The sequence below is a fragment of the Crocodylus porosus genome, unplaced genomic scaffold (assembly GCF_001723895.1).
Source record: "Crocodylus porosus isolate Cpor-Errol unplaced genomic scaffold, CroPor_comp1, whole genome shotgun sequence".
In the NCBI taxonomy this organism is placed as follows: Eukaryota; Metazoa; Chordata; order Crocodylia; family Crocodylidae; genus Crocodylus; species Crocodylus porosus.
The window spans coordinates 16935827-16962036 of NW_017728924.1; the positions used below are offsets into that span (position 1 = coordinate 16935827).

General features: G+C 42.5%; 1 protein-coding gene across 3 annotated transcripts in view; it reads left to right on the forward strand.

Moving 5' to 3' along the window:
• COL4A6 (collagen type IV alpha 6 chain) overlaps positions 1–26210 on the forward strand; it is a 183175-nt gene that overhangs the window by 118203 nt on the left and 38762 nt on the right. For all 3 annotated transcript variants that reach the window (XM_019540429.1, XM_019540430.1, XM_019540432.1), the window contains exons 4-19: positions 3498–3632; positions 4298–4342; positions 9133–9249; positions 11201–11269; positions 12435–12470; positions 13365–13427; positions 14346–14381; positions 14599–14640; positions 15484–15576; positions 17083–17136; positions 20793–20852; positions 21446–21490; positions 23127–23180; positions 23536–23605; positions 24309–24419; positions 25927–26076. In XM_019540429.1, the coding sequence (XP_019395974.1) occupies positions 3498–3632; positions 4298–4342; positions 9133–9249; positions 11201–11269; positions 12435–12470; positions 13365–13427; positions 14346–14381; positions 14599–14640; positions 15484–15576; positions 17083–17136; positions 20793–20852; positions 21446–21490; positions 23127–23180; positions 23536–23605; positions 24309–24419; positions 25927–26076 (1180 nt within the window). The remainder of the gene's footprint in view (positions 1–3497; positions 3633–4297; positions 4343–9132; positions 9250–11200; positions 11270–12434; positions 12471–13364; positions 13428–14345; positions 14382–14598; positions 14641–15483; positions 15577–17082; positions 17137–20792; positions 20853–21445; positions 21491–23126; positions 23181–23535; positions 23606–24308; positions 24420–25926; positions 26077–26210) is intronic.

Consider the following 26210-nt stretch of genomic DNA (forward strand, 5'->3'; position numbering starts at 1 on the left):
TTATGGAACTTGTGTCCCAGACAACTTCCTGGTTTAAGTTAAATCAGAATCCTCCAGCACCCCAGCATGCTTTTCAACCCTGGGCTGCACTGTGCTGTGCTGTCTGCTCCAGAGACCAGGGCTGGCCCCGCCTCTCTACTCTCTAACCAGAGCAGGGGCAGGAGTGTGGCCAGACACCAGCCTGGCATAGCCTCCTAAGGCAAAGGGGCAGAGATGGGATTTATTCCTCCCTCTTTCCCCTCTCCTCCTGGGAACTCCAGCCTGGGTCTGCCTGGCTGTGGTGGAGCAGCCCCTGTCGGGCATGTTCCCTGCTGCTGGAGTGGCAAGGGGCATGGCCAGCCCCAGCAGCAGCCTCAAGCAAATGGGGGATGGAGAGGGATTTAATTCTCCCCTCCCTTCCTTATCACACTGGCACAGATGCCAGCTGGGGTCTGCCTGGCTTTTCCCCCCTACTTGTAGCTCAGCATGGCCTAGGAACCCCAGAACCCCCTTCCCAGGCAGGGGACAGTCCTGTTGCACTTTCCCAGCCACTGGGGCTGGGGTTTTGCTTGGGCAGCCCAGGAGCAAAGGCCAGATCAGGGAGAAGAATGGAAGTGAAATGGCCCCAAGCCCAGGTGGGGACACACACAGGGGGATTGTGGTGTTGGGAGCTCCATCCTGAATGTGAGCCCCACTGAGCAGAGGGACCCAGGGTGGGAAGGTTTCCATTGTGTCAGCACTAACCTGAGGCAGAGCTGAGCCAAGTTGAGCATGCAGCTGGGGGAGCAGCTCCTGCCCAGCAGCCCCTTCTCACTGGAGAGTGGCGCCTGGGCTAGCCTCAGTCTGAGCCCTCACGGTGTGCGTGGTGTCCGCTTGCCCCCTCAGCCCCTGGTACAGCATCATGTACCAGGTATGGGGCACTACTTCTACAGCTTCCCTGCCACCGTTGGGGAGGCGAAGACCCACCCTGGCTGTACTGGTAGGCACTGCCCATGTTACCGAACTGCGGTGATGACTGCAGTGAGGAAGCCATAGGGATAGCACCCTGCACCTGATACACAGGGCTGTGCTGTGCCAGTCCCCACCCTGGTGGTGGCCGTAGCCCCACTTTCCCCATGAGCAGGGGGGGAAAGCCGGGTAGACCCAGGCCAGGGTCCCTGCAGACCAGGGTGGGGGTTTAAACCTCTTCTCAGTCATACTCAGTCTGCTGGGGCCTGGCCACACCCCCTCTCAAGTCAGCTTCCCTCCAGCCTGAAGGGAAGGGAGGGCTCGCTCTAGCGCTCCCCAGCTTCTAGCCTGGGCCACTACAGGCCTGTGCCTACATTTCCAGCATCAAAAGGGAATGTCTATTCACTTGCTTGCTGGTTCAATCTACACGGGTTAGACTAACCTGCAAAGACTGAATCAATACAGGCTTGGGATTTTCAGACTTCTATCCCTAACCAAAATGTCCTGATATTCTTTGAATCTACAGCTTTATCAGCACTCTCATAAGTTTGTCCCCTACCCTACTCTGACTTGGTAACAGCTACCTCACAGTACTACCCTATCCCTCCTATCTTCTACCTGGTTGTAGGCAGATCTCATATATTCACTTACCAGTTGAACTGGCCAATTCTAGTTTTATGACAACCATTGTTGGAAAAATATTGACAAAACCATTCCAGGCAAATGTCTTGTAATGCCAACAATTTTAATGGGAATATTTACCTAATTTTATTTTATGGTTGTCTTTTCACCTGCCTTCAATAGTCTTCTTCTCCGGGCATGAACCTACAGAGATCCAATGCCTACAGTGTTGATAATTTTTAATCAGAAAACTTTGTTAGGACAAGCATAAATATCGGCTTCCCTTTTTGAAATAGGAAAACTAGTATTTTGTAGGGTGGATATTGTTTCTAGCACTCCTGCATTACTGAAGAACTTACAACCAGCCTCTCTTGTTCCTAGTATTGGCTTAGAAAAATTTGCAACCTGTTAATGATCTCTTGAACTAATTTAAAAGCCCACATCAGCGGGCCTCACCAATATGTGGATTATACTGGTGATTTTTTTTTTGGCAATACACTGATGATGAAATGTAAATGGAGTTTTTTGTTCCTGAATTATTATAACTGCTAATCCCAGGAGAAGCAAATGACTAGTTAAGGAATGAAGGGTATCTTTACGCATATTTTCATGAATATTTCATGTCCATGCATGATGTGAACTTTCTATACTTTTTTAGTTGGTACATAACAGAACAATGTAAGGTGCCACAAAATGATAATCAAATTCAGTGGGATAACAGGGGATGGTGGGTGGGGGTGACAGGGGCAACTGCCACTAGTGCCAACTGGGGAAGGTTTGTGGGGGTGGAGGAGCAGCAAAAAAAAAGCAGCTGCTGCTGGCAGCTGTGTTTGCGTTCGCAGTCATGATCTGGACAGCAATCAAAAGTTGCTGCTTCTGCTTTCTCCAGGCTCCCAGCCATGTCCCTACATTGCTGATGAAAATTATTGGTAAATATAAAATCAGAACATATATAGTTGTCTCCTTAAGCGCAGATAGGTAAATCCTTTCAGATTATGTGATTTTTTACAAGGTTACTCATTGTATCTCTACCTCCCATGTGATCTTTATGGCCATACCATAATAAAAACTGCTAAAGCCTGTATTTTTTTTCCTACAATTTTAGAAAAGGCTGCCACCTTGTGGTAGTGATTAGTTATTATGCATTTTCCCTTGCTGGTGGAGCCATGTGCTGTTGGTTGCAAAAGTTTTATTAGAACACAGAGCTCAAGATATTGTGTGCTTTGGGCATCCTCAGGTTCCCACCACAGTAGCATTTTTTTAAAACATAAATCAGTTTGTAAAATTATCTCTGTTCTTGAGAATTAAGCAATTTGTTAGTTCCTAATGGTATAAAAAAGTTGAAACTGACAGTTTATATGATTGCACAAACTGTTAAGTAGGGTGCAAAAGGGCCAGATGACCTGACATTGCTTACAAAGCAATAGGAGAGCACTTTAGAGTCCCTGCCAATTTTGGGCTAGCTGTGAAAGTAATCTCATATAATCAGTATGCTCTGTCAGACAAGACTAGGTATGGTCTGCTGTTTTTATCACTGTACTTCCAGTCTACTCTTCTATGCATGATACCTTTTCAAGGTATTTCATGATACCTTTTGTCCTTTAAAGCTTGGAATTGGACGTTTCAGTCATGACTAGAAAGAGTCAACATAATCTCAAATGCCATTGTCCTCACCGTTCTTACAGTCTAAATAGCCACAAGGACAGGTTTCCCATTATTGCTTGTGTATTTAACCCCCAAAATGTCATTCTATATGGCATGAAATACTTCTGTGAGTCTTATTCATTAGTCTGAAGTGAAAATATACAGAGAAAACTTCATAGACCTTTTCTTACATGTCAACAATGCTCAGGCAAGTGTTGAGCTATAGTTCAGATAGGTTTGGTTAATATAACACAGAAGGTGTCTATGAAACGTAATTGACTCATCCCTTGCTTTCCCTACTTTAGGGTCGGCCAGGGCCTATTGGGACCCAAGGACCCATAGGTGCTCCAGGATTTACTGGACCAGAAGGCTTGCCAGGGGCCAAAGGTGAGAAAGGGGCAATGGGCCCTTCTGGACCAGCTGGACAGAAAGGAGATAAGGTAAGTTAGTCACTGTTTTTTCTCTTTTTCCCTATGTAGATGTGATCGTAGTCACTGTTAATGAATGAAGAAAGATACCTCAGTCCTATCTTATTACTGCTAAGTGGGCTATATATGTAGTGTTTAAGGAACCTCTCTGGAGAATCCACCAAGTTTAGCAAGAACTGACAGTCTGTGCTGCACCCCACAGAACCAGTAGGTGGAGCTGACAAAGCAGTACTTAGTTGAAACAGATGTAAATTAATGTAATGACTTGCACATTTCTAGCCAGTGTCTGGGAAGAATGGCAGAAGCCAGTACAGACAAAACTACCAATTTTTAGAACATCTGCGGTATCGCACATTACTTCCATGGCATCCTCAGAGGAGCAGAGTTTCCACTTCATCTTTAAAAATACTTAGTGAAAACACTTGGGCACTAATTTGGCGACCAGTTTCACTGAGCACCTTAGTTCTCACCTTCATCACCCTTGTGACAGCGGAGGATCCTGGATGTCTCTTCTGAGCCATTTTGTTCTTTTCAATATGGATATTTGATGCTCTAAGTCCCCAAGGTTTAGCATACTGACCTGTGTGATGCATACAGCCAGTGAAAGTGTTAAATAGACATGACTGGAATATATAGGACTGTCAAAGTAAAAATTATTTGTTTGCTCTCTTCCTTAGGGCCCGATGGGAGTTCCTGGATTTCAAGGCATCAATGGGGTTCCAGTGAGTTTGCCTGCATAAATATGAATATAAGGCATTTTATCGTAGCTCAGAAACTGTTGCATTTAACTACTGCAGTGGATACAAGGGCAAATGCAAGGCTTATTTCAATCCTTTTCCTTAACAGTATTTAAAATAAAATCTATTTTGTTGCATCTTCTTTCCTCCTATTTGGAGTACTTTGTGCTCAGCCCCAGGTAACTGCAGCATTTGCCAACCTGTGGGTTGCAAAAATATATGAAAAGGTCACAAACAACCTTTAATAATGGATCATCACATTTAAAAAATGGAATCTCCTTTAAAGGAGAAAAACATGGGAATTGGTGACTTGCCCCTTGCAGGCTATCAGAGTTCCAGCTTCCCAGGGGCTGCTTGGGGCCCCTCATGCCCCCCCGCCCCCACCCACCTCCTGCCAAACACACTGCAGGGCTGGGGCCTGGAGGTAGGGAGCAGTGGGTCAAGAGTGAGGGGCACTGGGTCAAGACTGGCCATCAGTGTTTACAAATGGGTTCTGGTACAAAAAGGGTTGAGAACCACTGGTCTAAGGGACTTAACTATCATGGTGCTGAGTATGGGATGAACACACATTTGAAAATATCTAGAAGTAGGCCTTGAGAAGTCCAAAGGCAGCCTTTACCAAGGGTAAAGGTCAGGGGTGGGCAATTATTTTGGGCAGAGGGCCACTTACTGAGTTTTGGCAAGCCATCGAGGGCCGCATGCTAGGCAGCCAGGGGCAGATAAATATTGATTTTCTAAATTTTTAGGGGCCCTGTGGGCTGGATAGAATTGCCTGGCAGGCCGCATCTAGCCCCCGAGCCGCATTTTGCCCACCCCTGGTAAAGGAGTTCATACCAAAATTGTAGTTCAGAACTATTTGTACTGAGTTCCCTGTACGGCAAGTAAAATCAGAAAATGAGAGTTGTAGCCACACAAAGTTTCTGCTTCCTAAACATAGGCTTAACTAGTGTTATTTTGAACCTGGGGAACTGTTTGCAGCTAAAACAGGAAAGATTTCACCTACTGTTCTTCCAGGTAAGCTAAATAGCAGCTTTCCTTGGCGTATCCACCCTTGTCTCGTTTCTTTGTCTTTAGAACTTGACATAGAACTTGGAAGGTCTTGCCAAACATAATCTTTCATCAAAAGATGAAACACATTGGAATATTTTGACAAAGCTCTGCTTTTTTCCCCCTCCTAGTAAGTCTTTCATAGATGCCTTCCAGGCACCTCCCTTTGGGGCATCATGAGGGTTGGTTTGTTCGGGTTTTTCCTAATACAGTTTCGCCTTCTTCCTTTTCTCTTTCTTGCGCTCTAATTTTGTTTACACCATGTTTCCCTCTTTATATTCTAATTCTTTCTTCTCTTTTCGGTGGCTTTTCTCCATATTCTGGATCTTTCATACTTTCTCTGCTCCCAGAATTGGCCAACAACAACCAGCTCTGCTTCATCCCTTCCTGTTCTACCTCCTTTCCTGGCTCTACCACTTTCTTTCCCGTCCCTTTCCCCTGCTCAGCTTTGCCTGTCTTCTCTCCCACTCTGCTCCTTAGCCACTGACTTTTCACCCCCTTGCTTTTCCTACCAGCCAACTCTTCAGTTCCGACAAGAACAAGCTGTTCTCATAATATTTAATTTAATTGAACGTGCTGTGGGAACAAGCTGTTCTGAGAGTATTTTTTTGAGTAAGTCTCTGGGGAAAGGGGATTCCCAACATAGGGGAGGGAGAGGGTGCCATGGACTGTGCCAGGTAGCCAGCAGCCGCAGGCATTCCAAGCACAAGTTAAAAGTGGTAGAAAATGAGAATTCACAGCCTCTCACATCTTATCGGAGCTGTTTTCTCTACAGTATCTTGCACTCAAGGGAGTGGGAGGGAGTCTGACTTTGCTCATGAAGAATAGCAGCTTGAGCAAAAAAGCTCTTATTCCTTTGAACTACAGTCCTTTGGACTGGACAGTCCTGCTTTTCTGTAGTGGTGCAGAGAAGGGGTCAGAGGAAAGTCTGAAAGCCAAAAATTTTCGTTGTAACTTTTGTTTCTGAGACAAACAACTCATTTTTGTAGTGAAAATAGAATCCAACTGCTAGAGAAAATACTGGTACATTCTCCACTATTATTGCAGTTGCATTTCACATTAGAGAACAGCTTAGATTTCTTTTATGAAAGATATACATCCATCCATCTATCCACCGGTTTTGTCTCCCAGCTAATCAGCAGTGAGCGGTGAGTGGCAGGGCTGACGGAGTCCCTCTACCAATTGGCAGCAGGGCGGGCATGTGACCAAAAGAGCAAGATTAAAGGAGCTGCTGTGCTGCACACTTCTGCTGTGATTTAGATAGGCCCCTAGATATGGTGGTCTTTTTGCTCTAACAATAAGTGAAACCACTTTGAAATGAGATCTGAGTTCAGTCCTGATTGCATCTCTTTCCCGGCTTTATAAACATTTTTGGGATTTCCTGTTGAGAGCACCTTTTTGCTAAGCCTGTTTGAGTTAGAAAGCAAGCCCTTTTGAATCTCAGCGGTAGATATAGCAAGAATCTAGCCAGGGCACTTATTTTTTTCCTCTTGCTCACCTCCAGGATAACCTTTCCTTTGATGAGGGGAGAGGCCTTAAGTGAGCACTCCACTCTGCATGTCCATGTGAGCCTAGAAACCCTCCATCCCGTCACCCCATTATTACACACTGTTAAGGTCTCCTGCCTTACTCTACTGAGATGCCTGTTCCCTTTGTGCTATCCCAGCAGATCTGCCAAAGAATTAGAGCAGGGGAGAGCAATGAGAGTAATTGCTCATAATTTTCCAGGCCAAACCAGGTCTCTTAATCAGTATTTTAAATCCCCTGAGGAAAAGACTTAATTTACAACTAGACCCTGGGAGATGCTGGGCATCTGCCATGCTCATTCAAGTAAATGGGAGTTGTAGGTGCTCACCACCTTTCTTGTTCTTTTGTGTATTGCATTTAAAAATAAGAGCAGTCTTGAGCCAGCAAATGTTTCATTACAGTGTGGCAAGTTGACTTAAGATACGTGGCTGCCAAGCTGAAGATAAGCAAGTTAGCGGTGGTTAGAGTGTTTTATTGTTGAAAAGATTCTGTGGGCTGGGGTCAGAGAGGTTAGTGTGATATATTTGTAAATGCTGGCAAGTGAGGACTTTTTTGTACCCAAACTTTTTCATGGTTTAAATGAAGTGGTGCAGACCCTCTTGTGGATTGTCCCTCTCTTTTTCATTGGCCTAATCTAAACCAAAAGGCCTCAAACAGCAGCTTGCCCTTGTTTAACTAAATCAATTTAAATTCTTGCTTGTAGTTAATCCAGGATTATTTTCTCTTCAGAACAAGTTTGAGAGTTCTGTTCCTAGCTGTAACACTGAATCACTGTGTATCCTTGGCAGTTTTACTGCTCCCTGCCCCTAGTGTTCTTGTCCATAAGATGAAGATTGTAACTCACATTTTGTAAAGCATTTTGAGATTCTTAGATGAAAGATGCTATGTAAGTGCAAAATTCTTGTTGTATTTGGCATGGACATGTGCTGTTGCTTGGATGATGAGAAGCTAGAATGGAAGTGACGTGAATCTCATTTTGTTTTATCCGTTGAGCATGAAGGATTGTTACTTACCCAATTTTATCCCTTTTCATTTTCCTGATATGAGTCATAACTTGTTTAATGCTGCATCTTAAAGATAAATATTTGGGATTAATTGAAAATGGCTTTTGGAGTGATTCAAGTCAGGCTGTGGATTCAGACAGCTATCCATCTCCACATACTAAGTAAATAGGTTCCACTTCCTGTCTTGTCACAAAGTTGTGTCCCTAAGTGGTACAGATTCTCTCCCTGCGAGAAGGGGAAAGCGATGAGGAGACACTTGATGCCTAGGTTCTCTGATTGACAGCTCTGCCTGCCTCTGTGTTGACTATGAACCCACTGAAGAAAAAGTAATGAAAGGGTCACATGTTGGTCCTCCTTATACCCATGTAAATCAGGAGTACACTGAAATGAAGGTAAAGAAGGTAGAGATGCACCTTATAGACTAAGTCAGATAAGGTAATGGCATTAGACCAGCACAAAACTGTTGGGAGATAAGAATTTGACTCAATTCCTTTCTAGTCTGCTTGGTTATTAATTGACCATCACAAATACCATGGAGTTGCGTTTTTCCCCCAAAAGCAGTTGGTTTAATGAGCTTTTCTCCTGGTTGAACTGTTCTCCTTAAGCTTTTATGGTATGTTTAACATAAAGATGAATGCTGTTTTTCTTGGATGGCCTAGCTGCAGCATCTGTTGAACTATTAAATGAAGAAAGCAAGGCTGGAGAGGCAAAGGACCTGTATGAATGGAGAACAGATTGGCATGTGGATGCTCAGTATAGTTGGGTCTGTCTCAGCCTCACTCCTTTATGTGCTTAATAGTGACATGGGAGCTGGGCCTAATCTGCCCTGGGCTGAGTATCCTGTGTTGCATTATTCATATCCTGTTTGGACCTCCTCAAACCAACATATGCATATACCTCATGAGGCCATCCTATCAGGAGAAAATTTAAACCAATCCAATACACTAAGTTAAAGTTTTGGCAGTTAAGGTCCAAAGTAGATATGTAGAGCTTCCTGCAAAAGTAGTACAGCTTCCCTCAGGCCTGACTTCCTTTCCAGGTTGGAGAAAGTTGCCACATGGCTGAATTTGGGTGTGAATCCTGAAGCATTTTCTCTGTCCTTGAATTACCTTGTATTCTGACTGGCTTTGGGATGATGGAGACAGTATTTCCAATGTAACAAAATGTTTATTGTAATTCTTACTCTCTCTTTTGTAGGGGCACCCTGGCCAGCCAGGACCCAGAGGTCTACCTGGCCTCGATGGCTGTAATGGCACTGTTGGGAGTCCTGGTGTTCGTGGGGAGGATGGACTTCATGGTATACAGGGGCCACCTGTACGTTCTCAATGTTCTCTAGTCACTAAACCAAATATTAGGTCCCTTGTGGTTGACTGACGAAGGAACTCATGAATCCTGAGTTCCTCTAGTGGTGTGGAAAATCAGTGTTGTTTTCTGAATAAATATTTGTTTTAATGGGGAGAATAAATATTAACTTTAGAGGATATATTGCATTTCCTGTGTTGCCATATCAGGTTATGCTGTCAGTCGCTGCCAAAGTTAACACTGACATAAAGGCGACCTGGGTCTAGGCCTTAAGTGCCTAATTCTGTGATAGGCCTCTGATTGAAGAAAGAAATTAAGTACATGCGTAATTGCTAACAAGTCCTTGAGCCCTATTGAAGTTAATGGAATTTAATCACAAGTTTGAGCACTTCCTGAATATGGACACTTTTCTGACCTGGGCCCTAAATCCCAAAGGTTTAGCCTCAAAATATGTAGCAGTTGGCAAGTTGAGCTGATTGTAATGGCACAGCCCCATTACCCTTGATATGTCTTAAAGAATGGCAGAGAACAGTTTTGTGCAGTATGTCACAGAATGTGTTTCACTGATACCATTTTTACCAGTTTCTTCTAAAAGGAAATGTAGTGAAATTTCAGATTAATATTTGAATTGGATATTGACTTCAGATTGACTAGAGTAATTCCACTTAATTCCTGAACAGAATCTCTAGTCTGGCTATGTTGACTGTAGTGATACTGTTGGGAATACAATCATGCATTAAGCAAATCCACATTAATCTACATTTACTAAACAGTGTAATGACTGAAAAAGACTAAGGATTTAAATTTTCCAAAGCACCAAAATCTCATTGGAAGAACATGGGATGTAGGTTCCAAAATGTTTGAAAGTTGGACTGACTTAGTATTCAGGGCCAGATTCTTAAAGGTATTGAACTACTTACCTTTTATTTAGGCTTTTGATTTATTATTGATTCTTTTAGGGATCTGGTTGTTAGGCACTTTTAAACATTTTATCCTTAATTTTTAAATAAACATGTATGGGATCATTTTTATACTGTGCAGTACCATAGACACAGAATAATTGTGTACTCGTACACAGAGCATGATCTTGCAACTGTTACTGAAATAGGTCATTTTAAATTTAGTGGAGGTGAGTTGCATGGTTATGTGGAGATAGAGAAAACTGTACAATCAACAGATATGTATAAAACTATTCATTTCATCAATGAATCGTGCAGCAAATCTATATGCATGTCAAAACCTGAAGCTCTTATGACATTTAAACTATCTAAGCAATAGGATCAAATTTTTAGCAGTACTTTCTAGAGCAGCCAATTTATTCATACCTATCTTCAGCCAGGAGGAGTGTTCAGGTAAGGTACTTTTCCTTCAAGTTGCCCATTAAAATGAAATCACCTAAAGTAAACCAGATGGAATGATGATGAAGAAAGTTGAAGATGGTGACTCTATAGAGTTTGCACAAATTCATCTGAGTTGTTACTGTCATTTCTTTAGTAGAATTAAATCAGGGATAAGTTTTGTTACAGAATGATGAGTAAGTCTATATTTAATTCAGTGGTGATTGTCTCAACTCATAACAGAGCTGAAAAGTGTATTAATAAAGTTAAATAATAAAAGGCAGAATGTTTAAGGGTTATTTTGAAGGCTCAAAGTAAGAGGAAAACCTAATGTAAATAGGAGAGTTCCAAATAAAATGTTTGTGTACAGTGACTGTCAGAGCATAAAGATTTCTTATCCAAAGGCAAATATAGAGAGGCAGAGGCTTAGTGGGTATGAATTGCCATAGCTCTATAACTTCAACAGAGTGACAATGATGTTTCAATGGAGTTATGCCAGCTTGCATCGGATGAGGCTCTGTCCCAAAGTATTGGGGTGAATAACATTTTTTTAAATGTTCATGTCTTTCCAGACGTACATGAAAAATTGTTTTTATTTATTCCCTTTAAAAAAAAAAATGAAACAGGGCCGCCCTGGTCTAAAAGGTGCAAAAGGAGAACCTGCTTATGCTCAAGGTGGCCCTAAAGGAATGAAGGTAAGAATAGTCACATTACAGCAGGAGAAACTTCCATGAAACCCTATCCCATACAGTTATCAGACCACTGGCCTGACGCCTCTATATCAGTTCCAGTGCCAGCAAGAACAACCGTCTCAAGCTCTGAACAAAGTGTCTCTTACAGGTTTGTCCTGCTTTTTGTGGAATAGGCTCAGGGTCTTCCACTAAGGATGTAACAGAGAAGAGACCTTTTGTGGTGTCCACACCAGTGGTCTGTCCTGGGTCCCATACATTTAGTATCTTAATTAACAGCTTGAAGGTTGGAGTAGATGCACCCTTAGCAATTTAAGTGATGACTCCAGCTGGGTGGGGTAACAAGCACTTCAGAGAAAAGATTAAGATTCAAAATTATCTTGATTGGGAAAAAATGGTCTGACATAAATCAGACAAAATTCAATAAGGAAAAGTGCAGAATATTACACTTAGGAGTAAGCAATCAAATGAACACATGCAAAACAAGGAACAGCTGGATAGGCTGCTTTTAAAAGAACTGGGAGGTTATAGTGGCCCACACACTAAATAGGAATATACTGTAATAGCTACAAAAAAGTCCTAATGGTCCATTCAGTTGTATTAACAGCTGTGATGTGTGCTTCACACAGGGAACGATTCTTCCACTGTATTCAACATTGGTGAGACCTCCCCTGGAGTACTGTGTCCAGTTTTGGGCTACTGCATTTCAAAAAAGATACATGCTATTCAGAAAGAGTTCAGAGGAACAGCAACAACTTAGAGGTAGATTGTAGAAAATATGACAAGTAAGGAAATGTTGGAAGAACTGGGATTATGTGGTTTAGAGAAGAAAAGCCTGAAGTGGGAGTTAATAAGTCTTCAAATATAAAAGATTAATGAGCCTAAATTACAACAGGAGAGATTTATGTTAGGCATTAGGGAAGAAGTTTCCATTTATGAGGGTGGTGGAATATATTTACATAATGTACAAAATATAGTATTGTATTCTTTGTAATCCCACATATATAGATTCTCTTTGCTCAGATGCAAATAACTACAACTGTCATTTCTCATGGATTCCTCCAGTGTCCGATTTAGGCACAACTATCCCAAATATTTTTCTAATTGCATTTGATCTAACGTGTGAACTGTAAACATATATATTGTCATTGTAATTTATTTTTAATTTTAGGGTGAAAATGGTCTTCCTGGATTAGATGGGATTTCTGTAAGATATTGAATTTAATTTTTTTGAAATTGTGATTCTATGAGTATTACATAGCAACATAATGTAATGATATTTTATCTCAGTTCCCTCCTGTTAGTAACTTTTTCCATTAATTGTCATGGGCACATTTTTCCACTCAGTAAAGCCAGATTCTGAGAAGCAAGTGTCAGTCTTAATAAAATCCATCAGTTTCAGTAGATTCACACTATGGTAAAGGTGATGAGATTTTGGCCATCACTGACTCGGTTTTATATTTAAACCAAACTTTCTTCTAATACTAAATTCTGGAACTAGGATTTTCCAGATAAACAAACACCATGATTTCAAATGCATTGTTATCTATTTTAAATTGGGACATACTGTCAAAGGATTTGGCCTCTGTTTTTTGAGACTCACCCTCCAAATTCCTTTATATTCTGTTGTTCTTTTAGCTCCTCTTCCTGTCGTCTTCAATTATTATTCTATTACTGAGAAGTTTCAAGGGACTCTGTCAAACAGCATTTGCCTTTGAATTTACATTTTCTAAAAACAAGTCTTTATACCAACTTGGTGTTAAAGGAATTTTTTTAATATGTTACTATGTCACATGCCCCTAACATTTTTGGAAGGGAAGTTGCAAGTTAAAGATACTCATCATCTTGCCTAAGGTACTGACCACCCTGCATGATGGAGCTCAGAGACTGACAAAGAAAATGCATAGGCTTGGGGGGAAGAGGTTGGGGAAGGGTGGGGTTGGTTTCTTTGGTTAATAACTAGCAACTAGCCTTGAAATTATTTTCTTGCGTCTATAATTACTTGGGACCATGCTGATCATAATGGCCACAACTGGATAAGCAGGATTTAGGAGATGAAGTGTTATGTTTTTTAATATACTTCCTGAAACTTCTTTTCTAGGGTCCAAAAGGTTTACCAGGCCCAGCAGGTTCTTCAGGATCTATAGGATTGCCAGGCTTGCAGGTAAGGAGGCCTTAACCATGGAATTTAGTGTTGCCAATAAAACTGTGCAAAGCACAGGTTGCTTTACATGATTGCCTGTGTTTATGTCCCTAAAATGGTTTATTTTGAAAACCTTTGCCAAAATGGTGATTTGGCTACAAAAACTTCAGAGCTCTGAAAGCCATGGCCTTGGAAAACCTATTGGAAACAAGAACGGTGTCAAATTTGCAGTGAAAGGATTTCAAGCTCCCTGTTTTGGTGAACCTATGTGAAATAGGTTGGCAGACTCTTATGTGAAATCCGATATTGGAATCATTGTGAAGGTTTGGTCATGTAAGTATAAACTAGTCAGACAGCATGATGTTATGCGTAATGTTTGGGTCTTTTGGATCCACTGTAAAGAAATAAATGAATGTTGGTATAGAAGGGATTGCAAAGGAGTACAGGTATTTGTACACTGAAAATACTTTGGAATTCCGCGTTTAAGGGAAGCAGCGCTGTGTGGAATGGTCAATGCAGTCGTCACCAGTGATAACAGAACTGAGTGTTAAGACTTTCTGCAAACACTTTCATGTCTTGTGTACATTACTGTTTAGAGTGGCTCCTGTTCTTGGTAATAAAATGGAGTATGGGCATGTTTGTGGATTCAGGGCCTAAGTTATCAAAGAAGATCCCGTGACAGTGGTTCATTCATAAAACTGCAAGAAGGTTTCAGTTTTACTTGCATGAAAATTCACTAACCCTCAGACATTTTTATTTCATTTTTATGAAAAGATTAAAATCTTGGGCCTTGGTTCTCATCACATTTTTAATTTTAACTTATCAAAATGGCAGATGGCTTAGTTGAGCAGTACTGGGTGTTGTGTTAAAAACCCAGGCTTTGTTCATGTTGTTTGCCTCTAAACTCAAGTTAATAATGAAAATCTTGTTCACATGTAGGGTCCACTGGGTCCACCAGGGCTACCAGGGCCAAAAGTAAGTATCTTCCCTTCATCCATTTTATTTTATTTTTTTAAATCTTTGGACAAAAAGCATTGGGCTAGGATTTAACAAAATGTAACGCAAGCCATGTGACCAAGTGCCATTGAAGTCACATGCCAAAGCATTTACTGAATTGTTATCCCATGTGGTAGGGATGCTGCTGCTATTGTTGTTATTTTTTTTAATAAACTGGCCATTCCTTTTTCCTCAGGGTAACATGGGATTAGGTTTCCAGGGGGAGAAAGGAGAAAAGGTAAGTGGAACTGATTCTCTTTTAGAGAAAGCTAATGAATAAAATCCCCTAACACTACATGAGCATGCTAGAAGTGTTTTGTACCTGAACTCTCACATCTGGCCTCCAGAAGTTGTTTAGGTATTACTATTTTCTTCCTATGTAACAGTGCAAAATAAGTCACTTCATGAGGATTTTGCCCATTTGCTATTCCTCATAACCCAAATACAACTCTAGTTGAGGTTATGGGAGGATTTGTGTGGGTGGAAAAAAGGAAAGAAACTCTCATTTCAATAGCTGTCTCTGGTGTCCCTGGGACTTTTGAAAAGTTCTCCAACTTCTGCCCCTGTTGAAGTCATTGCCAAGTACTTTTGAAGATCCCACTCAAACTGGTCAGTTGTCAAGAAATATAAGAAGTTATTTTAAGACTGGACATTTCCTGTCCTTCCAAAAATGTCTTTTCACGTTGTCTATTTCTTGCTATTTTGTGTCAATTACACATCATCAGCCTTTCTACCTGGCTCTTGCCTTTCTCCCATTTATGTTGCTCTGTTTTGTATTTGGCTTCAAGGCCTTGGTGGAATACTTTTCCTTTGCTTGGTAACTGGCCTATTTTTCTTTCTATCCTTCCTCTTCTCCCTCTTCCCTTACAATCCAACTGGTTTAATGCACTGCATTATGTTTGTGTTAATTTTCAGTCCTTATTAGTTTTCATGGCTGAATTCCTACAGCAGTCTTCTGGTTTAAAGTATTTTGTGTTGCATGTGAAGGTGGTGATTTGAATGGATTTCTGTGACTCATGGGCCACTTACAGTAGATCTAAGATGTTTCACTTGTATTATTACCTTCTTCTTTTGCCAACAGGGAGATGTAGGGCTGCCTGGTCCTCCAGGTCCCCCACCATCAACTGGTATCCTAGAGTTCATGGGATTTCCTAAAGGCAAACAAGGGGATCAGGTTTGTAAATACAGCCAAGCTAGAAACAATTCAGAATTCCCTCCTTTCCCTTTCTGTTAATGCTGAGTGAGGCAGATAGATAAGCCTTGAGCTGATAAAGTCCTAAGTGGATTGGTTCACAATGGCACATGCAAACTGAGCCACGTGGATTAGGGTTGGGTTTTTTGGTGGGGAGGGGATAAAAATGAAATACCCCTGCAGCTGTGATTGGAAGGTGAAATTAGGGGAGCTTCCAAAAAAGAAACATTTCTCTTTGGGTTGCACAGCTTTTCGTACTCCCCTTAGTCTCCAACAAGCTCTGGATCTCAGTGAGGAAAGATTCTTTGACTTGCTTATAATTCTCTATGGAAACGAAGTACCTCTGCCTCAGAATGACCAGCTGTCTGTTTTCTAAACGTTTGATCTGATCCAATTTCTACTGAAGTGCAGGGAAATATTCCTTAAGACTTGAGTGGTCTAGTGTAAGCAATAGTTGTAGCATTTTCTTTACTAATTGGCTCTATTTGCTGTGAGCTGAGAAACATATTGTTGGTAGCATACAATTTAAGGTCTTTTTTTTTTCTCGGGAAAGGGAAAGACAGCCACAGGCCTTGCTCTTCTGAGAGTGTTCAGAATTGTAAATTATAGGTAATAAATCTGGTGTGAAAATTAAATTAAATTTAGTGACTCTTTCTCAGTCCTTTCCTCCTCTTTTTTTTAATGGCAGTTCTATAGGCAGGGAAGGCAAACTGATGTCTGAGTGTGCAGGTCTGTAAATGATTCACTGAGCTAAGTTCACTTCTTGCCTGGTAAAAGGAAGAAGATAGAAACCTGATGGATAAATGTTTTTGCTCAAGTATTTAAATTGCACTTGATGCCTCACTGCAATACAATGTGTATTAAGTTTCCCAGAAGGTGGAACATTTAAGTTAGTCGTACCCAAGATTCAAAGTGCTAGTCAAACATTCGAAGTGAAGAGCTGCAGCTCATTTCTGCTGGATCTGTGAACTGTGAAACCAAGTTAACCCAAGCGGAAATCCAAATACTTTAGGAAAATAAGGAAAGACGAATGAAGTATCTTTTGGTTTTGCTATGATGCAGACTGGTTAGAAATAATCAGATGTGCTTGCTTGTGTTATCCCAGGCACTTATGGACTTATTTATTTCGCAATCCAGTATTTCTACAGATTCAAAATATCAGGGGTTAATGAAATCATCTTTACTCAGCCTGCCATCCTGCATGTTGTTTTAGGGCTGCAAGATTTGATCCTTGCGTACGCTGGTTTTAGGCCTGGTTCTGTTATTGTCTTCGGCCATAAATGAGAGAGCGCTTTGTGGTATTGGCCATTAGCTTTTAATTGGCCTTCCAGGTGTGGCATGGATGTTATAACATTTCACAGGAGTTGGGGTGTTCCATAATTGTATAAGGTGCAAAAAGACTGAAAATTGCTTTCAAGGATTGGGGCAAGACTCTTGTTTCGCTGTCATCCCCTCTTATGACTCTCACTCTCATTTCATTCTTGGCAGGGTGAGCCAGGCCCAAAAGGATTCCCTGGGATTATAGGACTGCCTGGCCTGCCGGTAAGGTTGAACATCCGGGGGAAAAAAACAAAGTCTTAATAAATTCCACTGGGAGTTTAAGCATTTCAGTGCTTTTGAATACCTGCTTGGTGCTTATCTGCATCCTTAAACACCAATATGCTTGTAAATCTGACCCAAAATCTTTCAGGATTTGTCCCCAGAGTGGAAATTTGTCTAGCTACTCCTCCTCTGATAGTAGTGAGATAATGGCGCTGCTCCACTATGACTATTGCAAGGTCTGTTTTCATTTTGTTGTTTGATCTGCAGTTTCTCCAGTTTCTGTAGATAAATTAATTCACTTCACAGAGTGCAGATTTTCATGCGATCTGGTCCCTGAAACTGCTCTACAGCCATGTCATAACACACATGCATGGCTGCAGAGCATTTTTTAAATGGCCAATCCTGTGAAAAAGTAACTTTGTTCAATCAGGTAATAAATGAAAGCACTCCAAATTAGAGCACCTTAGGCTGGGGCATACAAAATACAGCCTGTGGGCCAGATCCAGCCTGCCAGGCAATTTCATCTGGCCCACAGCACCTACTTCCAGCAGAGTGCCAGCAGCTGCAAATGGCAGTAGGGAGTGGGGGTGGCAGCTGGGTCCATTGTGCAGGGCTTCACCCCAGTGGCACATGAATGCTGGGAGCTGCATGCATGCCGTAGGGAATCATGTGCAATAGAGGTGGGCGAGTCTAGCTCAGCTCCTTGCCACCATGCGCAGGTCCCGGAACTGGCTGGAGCCACGTGCTGCCAGGTGGCAGTGCCTCCACAGGCCACAATCACCCCAAGGGGCTGCCACCTGCTGCTGCTGCTGCCACGGTGGGGGGAAGTGAATGGGGGAGGTAAATACACACCCCACATCCTTCCCCCACAACCTCCCACATATATACCTGCAACATCTCCTATGCCTCCCCACACACACAGCCACACATCCCACTATACACACCCACCCCCAACCACACTACACACACAATATACAAGAGTAAGATGTGTATTTTTGAGCTATTATGCACTCACCTCTATATACACTATGAAAACACAAGTCATGACAAAAATATTTTTCAAATAAAATGTATATATGTTATAGTAGATGTTTGAATTTTAGTGTATGATTTGGTTTGATTTTTTTTTTTTTTTTATTTCAACATGGGAACCCCCCCCCTTCCCAAAAAGGAATACTTCCTGGGGACAGGGAGAGGGACTGCCAGTGGCAAAGGTTAGGGTATAAGACTTCCAGTCCCAAGATGGCATAGGCAAAATGTAGCAGGAGCTCAGGGGGTACATGCCCCCCCCCAAGATTGCCTGCTGCCGAAGGTGCCACCAGTTTCTGCGGGCGGTTGCCGCTCACTCCCACTCACTTTGCTCCCAATGGGGCTGGTGATGTCTCCTGGTGGTTCCCACTCACCCTGCCACCAACACAGTGGCTGTGGGCTGTCGCCACTCACTGCTGCTGACACGGACGCCAGTGGCTGCGTGCGGTCCCTGCTGGTTGCCATGCTGCCCCCCAAGTCTCGGGAGGCATCAGTCATTTATGCAAGATGGTGACCAAAGGGTGGGGCACCTGCTAAGGGGCAGGGCTACCCTTGCCATCCTCATCAGCTCACCAAAACTCATTAAGCAGCCCATGAGCTGAAATAATTGCACACTCCTGGCCTTAAGGAACTCGTATACAGTCCCCTTAGAGGGTTACCTGTCATGCCCCTGGTTTGCCATAGGGAGGAGGTAGAGAGTCTTCACCCTGTACAGCCAGGAAAGGAAGGAGAGTGTGGCCATCAGGGATAGGGGGACCCCGGCCATCATTGCCACCCCCAGAGAGAGGGTTCCTGGTGCCCATTGGCACTGCTCAGGGGAATGCACCCCTTGAGACAGCCCCCCTCACTCCCTACATGCAGGGAAATCCCTGGCAACCTAGCCAGCAGCTGGTGTCTCCAGGAGAGCAGTGGAGCAAGCCCAGAGATACCAGGTGGCCTGGCTGCCGGGCTTCCATAGCAAGTTACAGTGGTCCCTTGTGTCATGACTTCTGCCAGTGCATAGAAGCTCAGAGCCCCCAGCATCAAACAACAAACATCTGTTTACTTTTGATGATGCTGTAACTTTAAGCACTTTTTTAAAGTGCTTAAACTTATAGCATGATTGATAACTTTTGTAAATGCCCGTAGCCACAAGATGGCAGTGTGTCTTGACTTTACCATTTGAGTTCCATAAACAAAAATCGTATTTGTTTCCCTCTAATTCTATTTTAAACATTTTGTTTCTTATTTAACTTCTCAGGTCTCATGCAGGCTGAGCTTTCAAATAAGTGTTTGGAGTTAATGCATGCTTAATGTGGTGATATTTAACAGCCCCCTGGCATGAGTTAAGAATCACAGCAGCCTTCTTCTCTCTGTTGGGAGGTTATTTTCCACAGCCTTAAACTTACGTAAACACAGTATCTTTCATTAAATTGAAAGGAACAAATATTATATGATGTTTCTTAACCACAAGATAAATTGTTTACCAGTTGCTTTGGCCTACACATTTGCTCTGTAGAACAGTATGCAAAGAAAAATCTGAATTTGAAGCAGTTTTGTTTTAAATGGTCTGAATTTATTAGGCTTTTGGGACCTGTTCCATTAGGCATATGCTTAGCTTCATGCACCAGGAATAGTCTCATAGAAATTGATGGGACTCTTCTTCTGTGCAATATTAAGCCCAGACATAGTTTTTGCAAGTTCAAAGCATTGCAAACATGGGTGACTGGTGCCTCCCATGTCTGGAGGGGAGATTGCCAATGTGGGGCGTGGGGAGAGGGTCCCCCAGTGGCCAATCGCCCAGCCAGTGGCAAAACCAGAAGTGCACTTCTACCAGCACTTCTGGTCTCGCAGCCGGTGCTTCCACGGGGTGCCCTACTCGTTGCCAGTGATTGCAAAGGGCATCTATAGATGTGCCCTAGGAGTTGGGGGAGCTCACTTTAATTTACTTGTCAAAAAACACCCCAATCACCATTTTTCAGCATGGGGATGTTGATATGCGTTGCACTGGAGTCTGCTGGAGCACGGTAATTACCAGACTCCTGCAGACTCATTTAACCTGTGAGAGGATTAATCAAGTCTGCTCCAACATAATTATAGCACATCAGAGCAGCCCCACTGCATGTTTATAGGCAGCCAAAGTGCTTAAGCACTGACGCATCTCAAATTTGACTCTCAGGGTTTACTGGAAACAAATCTGAAGGCAAAGCAGTTTTTAAATGTTAAGTGTAGAAATGTGAGTTTGGGTTCATTTTTTCCATATTAACAAAGTAAAAAGGTCCTCATTTGAGTCTTCCACTGACCTGTTAGTTGCCAAGTTTAAATCAGATTATTTTTACATTCAAAAAATAGATTTCCATCCCCTTGTTAATGGCATTGGGGATCCTGAAAGGAGTCTGCCAGGGGCAACATTTAGCATGGCACACATGCTAATGGTTGCTAATGATCACTGCTGGCACAGAAACCCTGGGACTAGAATATGCACCACATACTTGGAGCACTGCCCTTGTCTCTTGAGATTAACCTCTGTTGTTTGCATTAAAGCACATGCTTGTACTCAGTGTCTCTCTGGGGGCTGTGCTATATTTGCCTCTGGATAGACCTGGGAATTAAAGATGTGATGATGGGTTTTTATCTCCCTCCCTCAGGGTATTGGAGGTGTTGGAGAGAAAGGAGAAAAGGGTGTCCCTGGTTTGCCTGGCAGCAGGGTAGGTAACGTTACAACACCCTTAAATCCCTGTTTATGAAAATGCTATATTTTTCACATACTGCATGCATCCAATGCATCTTTTTTTGTAAGAGCAGAATGAGGAGAAAAAAGATTTGTCCAAGAGTCATGGCTGAAACCGGACTGCAGGGGATCCTTACCACATGACTGAATCCTGACCCTTGCTGCTCAGCCTAAGCTACAATTTTAACCATCTCGCAGCTGCTGCCGAATTGACTGAAGCTTTTGGCTATTGAGCCTTGGTTTGGGACCGTGTCTTGCTCTGTGCTGTTCTGCGGATTGGTTTTTTTTGGCCCCTGGATATTCGAGGTCTAATTTTCTCCCTGCGCTGCAAGTTTGCAGCTTGAGGAACATTTTTTCGTTCCTGCATGTGCCTCTCGCCCCACCTCAAAGGGGTTTGAGATGGGGCAAGAGACACGTGCGTGCCCAGAGTGGGCAGCCAGTTTGGGAGTGGATTATTGGTCTTTTGTCTACTGTGAAGTGAAATCTGTAGTAGATCACAGAGACTACTCCTTATGGTGTTGAGTGTAATTGGATTAATAATAATAATAATACCTATTTTTGCAATTTTAGGGCTTTTCATCTTTGGATGGATCTGATGGAATTCCAGGGAGAAAGGTAATTTGGGAAGTATTTTAACTTCTGGAGATGTCACTAAAAAGCCCTGGAATTTGCTCCTATTTTCTCTTGCTGTCCATGCTCTTTAACTTCCTATTGGCTCTCTGTCATGTTCCCCATCTCTGATAGAAGAATCTTGCCTCGCAAGGAATGGTGGTAATGCAAGCTGGTCAAAAGAGCATCTAAACACTAATGAAAGACACTGGCACCATTTTCTCCATTGCTGGCTCAAATAGTTGCCTCCACAAAGATTTGAAATTATGCATGCCTTCCCACTATCATCAGCTCTCTTACATTTAGGGTCATCTCATATATAGTATTCTAGGTGCAAATGATCAGTGCCTTAAGTAGATGTAAGGATGTGAAAATCCTTTGTACTCCCAGATATGCCAGTGCATAGAGTCCTGGAACATCCATGTTAGTGGGATTTTTCATTGGGTGTTAAATATCCTGAGATGCTGGCATGTTCCCTGCATTCATAGGCTGGATGCTCGCTGCTATGTGATAGCCGCATTTTTGCTGATGCTATAGATGCAAGTATTTTAAAATAAATGACTGGAAAACCCTGGCAACAAGGTGTCAGTCAGTGCTGCTCCTGACGTGTGTAGAGTCCACACTTACTCAAAATTTCAGGGTCACTAGTAAGGTTACAATCTCTTCTTCTCTAGCAGAGTTTTCCTTCAGAGTTCCCTTACCTGTAGATGCAACAGGGGTTATGCTCCACTGTTGACTGGCTTTGATGTTCCCTCTCATAGAGGGCAGTTCCACATTTACACACAGAGCAGTAAATTACAAGGCCAGAAAAGGAAGTTTTGGGGTACAGTGGCAGGGTCTTCTGAACCATATGGTTCAACAACAAGATGCTACTGGAAGTCAGCGAGTTGGAACCATTGGCATAAATATAAATGGTTTAGCACGGCTGGCTCGTGGGAGAATTGTGACACAGGAGAGAAAGAGATAATAGATTCATAGATTGTAAAGCTGGAAGGGACCTCCGAAGATCATTGGGTCCAGCCCCTGCACTAGGCAGGAAAGACAAGTGGGGTCAGGTGACCCCAGCAAGGTGCCCATCCAGTCTTCTCTTGAAGATTTCCAGCATAGGTGATTGTACCACCTCTAGAGGGAGCTTATTCCACAGTCTGGACACCCTATTGTGAAGTAGTTTTTCCTAGTGTTGAGCCTGAAATGTTCTTCCAGGAGTTTGTGACCATTACTCCTAGTTTTCCCCATCTGGAGATTACATGTACAGAGCAAGTAGGAAGTTTACAGAAGCAATAGGAAGTTCCCCATCTGGAGATTACATTACATCGGGAGCATATTTTCCTGATAGTCCCACCCCAGATGTTGCCCTGCTTTTCCCATCTTTGCTTCCCACCAATTGCAGTAGCCATTCTTTCAGAAGACGAGAGTGGATTCATTTTGGAACCTAGTTTGTTGCTGATTAAGAGCGAGTTGAGAGACTGAGGTTGCTAATGTTTTCTTCTTGTGAGCCAGACCTATTGGGCAAGAGATTGGGTCAGAAAATTCAAATCTAGGCATTGAAGAGGTCTAACCCTAGCCTCCCAGGTCTCTCCCCTACTGTTTGTTTTTATAGATAAATGTTTTATTTATATGTTCATATATATTTATTTTCCAGGGTCATCCAGGGATCCCAGGTTTTCCTGGGCTTGATGGAGCAGAAGGAATGAAGGTACCTTATCGTATGGGAAAATTTAAACCACTGTTTTTTCAACAGAGTATTTAAATAAATGTCATCACTGCGTCAAATCTCTTCCCTTTCTTCTGTATCATGCTGATGTTTTCCTTAATACCAGGTCTTCATCTCTTTTATTGTGCTTAGTGCTGACTGGTGAACCTTGGGATATTATAATTTTCTTATATGGCTCATCTTATAATTTTACGTGTAGTATTTATTTGTTTGTGTTCCCATGAACAGAAATGGACGGGTTTTGTTTGGGAGCAGATTCTGGCATAGTGCCAGGCACTCTTTGATCCCTTCTTCCATGACTGTAAGGAATTGTCAACCAACACGTTCAATTTTACAGGGTGAATTAGGTGATCCTGGTCCTCCAGGTCCACCCATCTATCTCGATGGCGAAGGTGTTGTCATCTCAGGTACATCTGTTAGATTCTGATTTGAAATACAATTTTAATGCTTCACTCTGCTGCTGGCACTCAGCTTTGTATTCTTTCCCCTTAATATGATTTTCCTTGATCTTCTTTCCTGCACTGAGCCTTGAGTCAGATTCACCCCTGTTCTAACGCATTCACTTAGCTGTTGTTGATGTTGGGATAGGAGTTCTGTGAATAACTTTGGAGTTTGCCATAAGTCTCCATTCCTAATGTAATGCAGTGTTGTGAGAATACAGGTGCACTGATTAGGTGGGGAGTGACTGCATTTGTCTCCTTAGGTATTTGAAGCCTGAGACAATACTGGCCACCCTTGGGGCTCATTTCAGCATAGTACTGCTATTAACAGAAATGTCCTCTTTGTCTCACTTGCAAATAAATAAATGGATGCTTCTGTATTGCTCTTGCTCACTCACTGTAGCAGGATGTTATTAAGGGAAACAGCTTAGTAAATTCCAGCAGTATAAATAAGAGCAGCACCTGCAGCCACACAGGCCAGCAATTACACAGCTGCTTCTTATCGGTTATGATAACCTGCTGGGGGCAGGAAGAAATGTCCACAGGTGGTGGTGTTTTGTGCAAATAGATCTACTAGTCAGGGTTCTACAGCGACTGGTGTGGGAGACTGAGGAGTGGACCCAATGACTGTTCCTGACTTCCTGTAATTCTTTTTCTGTTTGTCCAATAGGTTTCCCTGGAGATCCTGGAACTCCAGGAATCCCAGGCCCTCAAGGAGATAAAGGGTTAAGTGGCTTACCAGGCCTTCCTGGTGCTGCAGGTGTTACACCCTTTGATCCAGGTAAAGCTCCAGCTATCACTGTGGAATACTTTTCATTCCCCTGTCTATAGTTGTCCTTGGGTATGGAACTCGACAGCAGATGATTTGCTTGCTAATGGAGGTTCTAGCAACTCCGTTTCAGGCATTGCAACACTTTGATGGTGTATGAGGACAAGTGCAATAGCTAGAAATACTGGCCAGGTCTACAGGACAAAGTTTTCTGGGAGAGCTATGTTGCCTGTAGGGTGTGACAAGCCATTATTATACTGGCAAACCCCTGGTGTGGACACAGCTAGGTCAACTGAAGAGGACTTTTGTTGACTTAGGTCAGTGTTTCCCAACCAGTGTGCCACAGTACAAAAGTGTGCCATCAGAAATGAACAGGTGTGCCATGGAATTTTGCCATTGCAACGAGCAACAATAGGTATGAGGATGGGGAATGCCTTAATGAGTGTGCTGCAGAAATTTTGTATTTATGTAAGTGTACCTTGGGCTGGAAAAGGTTGGGAAATGATGGCTTAGGTTGTGTGGTCTGAATGAGGTGGTTCAGCAATGCTGACAGAAAAACTCCTCTGGTCACCATATGTTATATAACTCTACCAGCATATCTCTGCCAGTATAGCTACACCAGCTCTATAATGTAACCCTGTGTGGGGAAAAAGCTGCTGTTCAAAAACTGTTTAATATTATACAATCCAATAGAGAACCTGCACATGTAATTTCCTTATTAGGGTAACCTTCACCATGTGAGGCATATGGGACCTGATTAAGTGCCGTAAGTAGTCAGTGATGTTGACTTCAATCGGAACAGGATCAAACCCATAGTAATTACAACAGATCTCCAGCTGTGTTCAGGGCCTCTTAATGTTTGCTTTCTGCAAACTCCCTACTGAATGAGTTGACTGGCAGAAGTGTTTACAGAAGCAGATAATTTTAAGTGACTACTAGCATATTCTTGAAAGTTGATTTGTGAATGAACTCTGGGAACCCAGAGGTAAAAGATGGGATGAATGAATTGGGGAATAGAAACAACATTAGTCAGCTCATTTGCTTGGTGGAAAGTAATCAGCTCTACTCCAATTCCATATCTAAAGCACTTGTCTATAAATGATCTGCAGACTAAGAATTATTAGTCAAATTATTTTGCTCACAATTTTCAAAAAGGGAAAAAAAATCTAAATTTGTCATTTGACGTATTTGTAAGGCATTTTTCACGCAGTAACTCTAGCAACAGTTTATTCTTATTGTATTTGACATTTGCAGAATCTAGCATGAGTTTATGCTCACTGACCAAAAGGACTTGCACTAATGTATCGCTTTCCTGGTCAAAGCAGCTGCTTTTTATAACAGCAAAAGTGAGGCCCAGTGATAGTGGCTGCTAATAGATTTTTCCTTATGCATTTACCATACTTTCTGTGCGAAGACAATAGCAGCTCCATGCACAGTAATAATCTGTATGTGATTAGAAAAACTTCTGGACCCATTTGTAGCTGCTGCAGAGTTGACCAGCTATGTTTGTGTTGTCTAGATTCAGCTGGCCCCATGGGGATTCCAGGTACTTCAGGACTGAAGGGTGAACCAGGGGTCCCAGGCAAAGTAACATTTGGATTACCAGGCACACCAGGGAGTGATGGCTTTCCAGGTCCACCAGGACCTCCAGGATTGCCTGGCGTACTACGTATGTGAACTTGTTCTGTTGATCTGTTTTTATCTATGTTCATGTTTAAACAAATAAACTATTTTATTTTATTTGTTTTATTTTTGACATCACTGAGTAATGTTCTTCTATCTTGGGCGCTATCTTGAGTACTT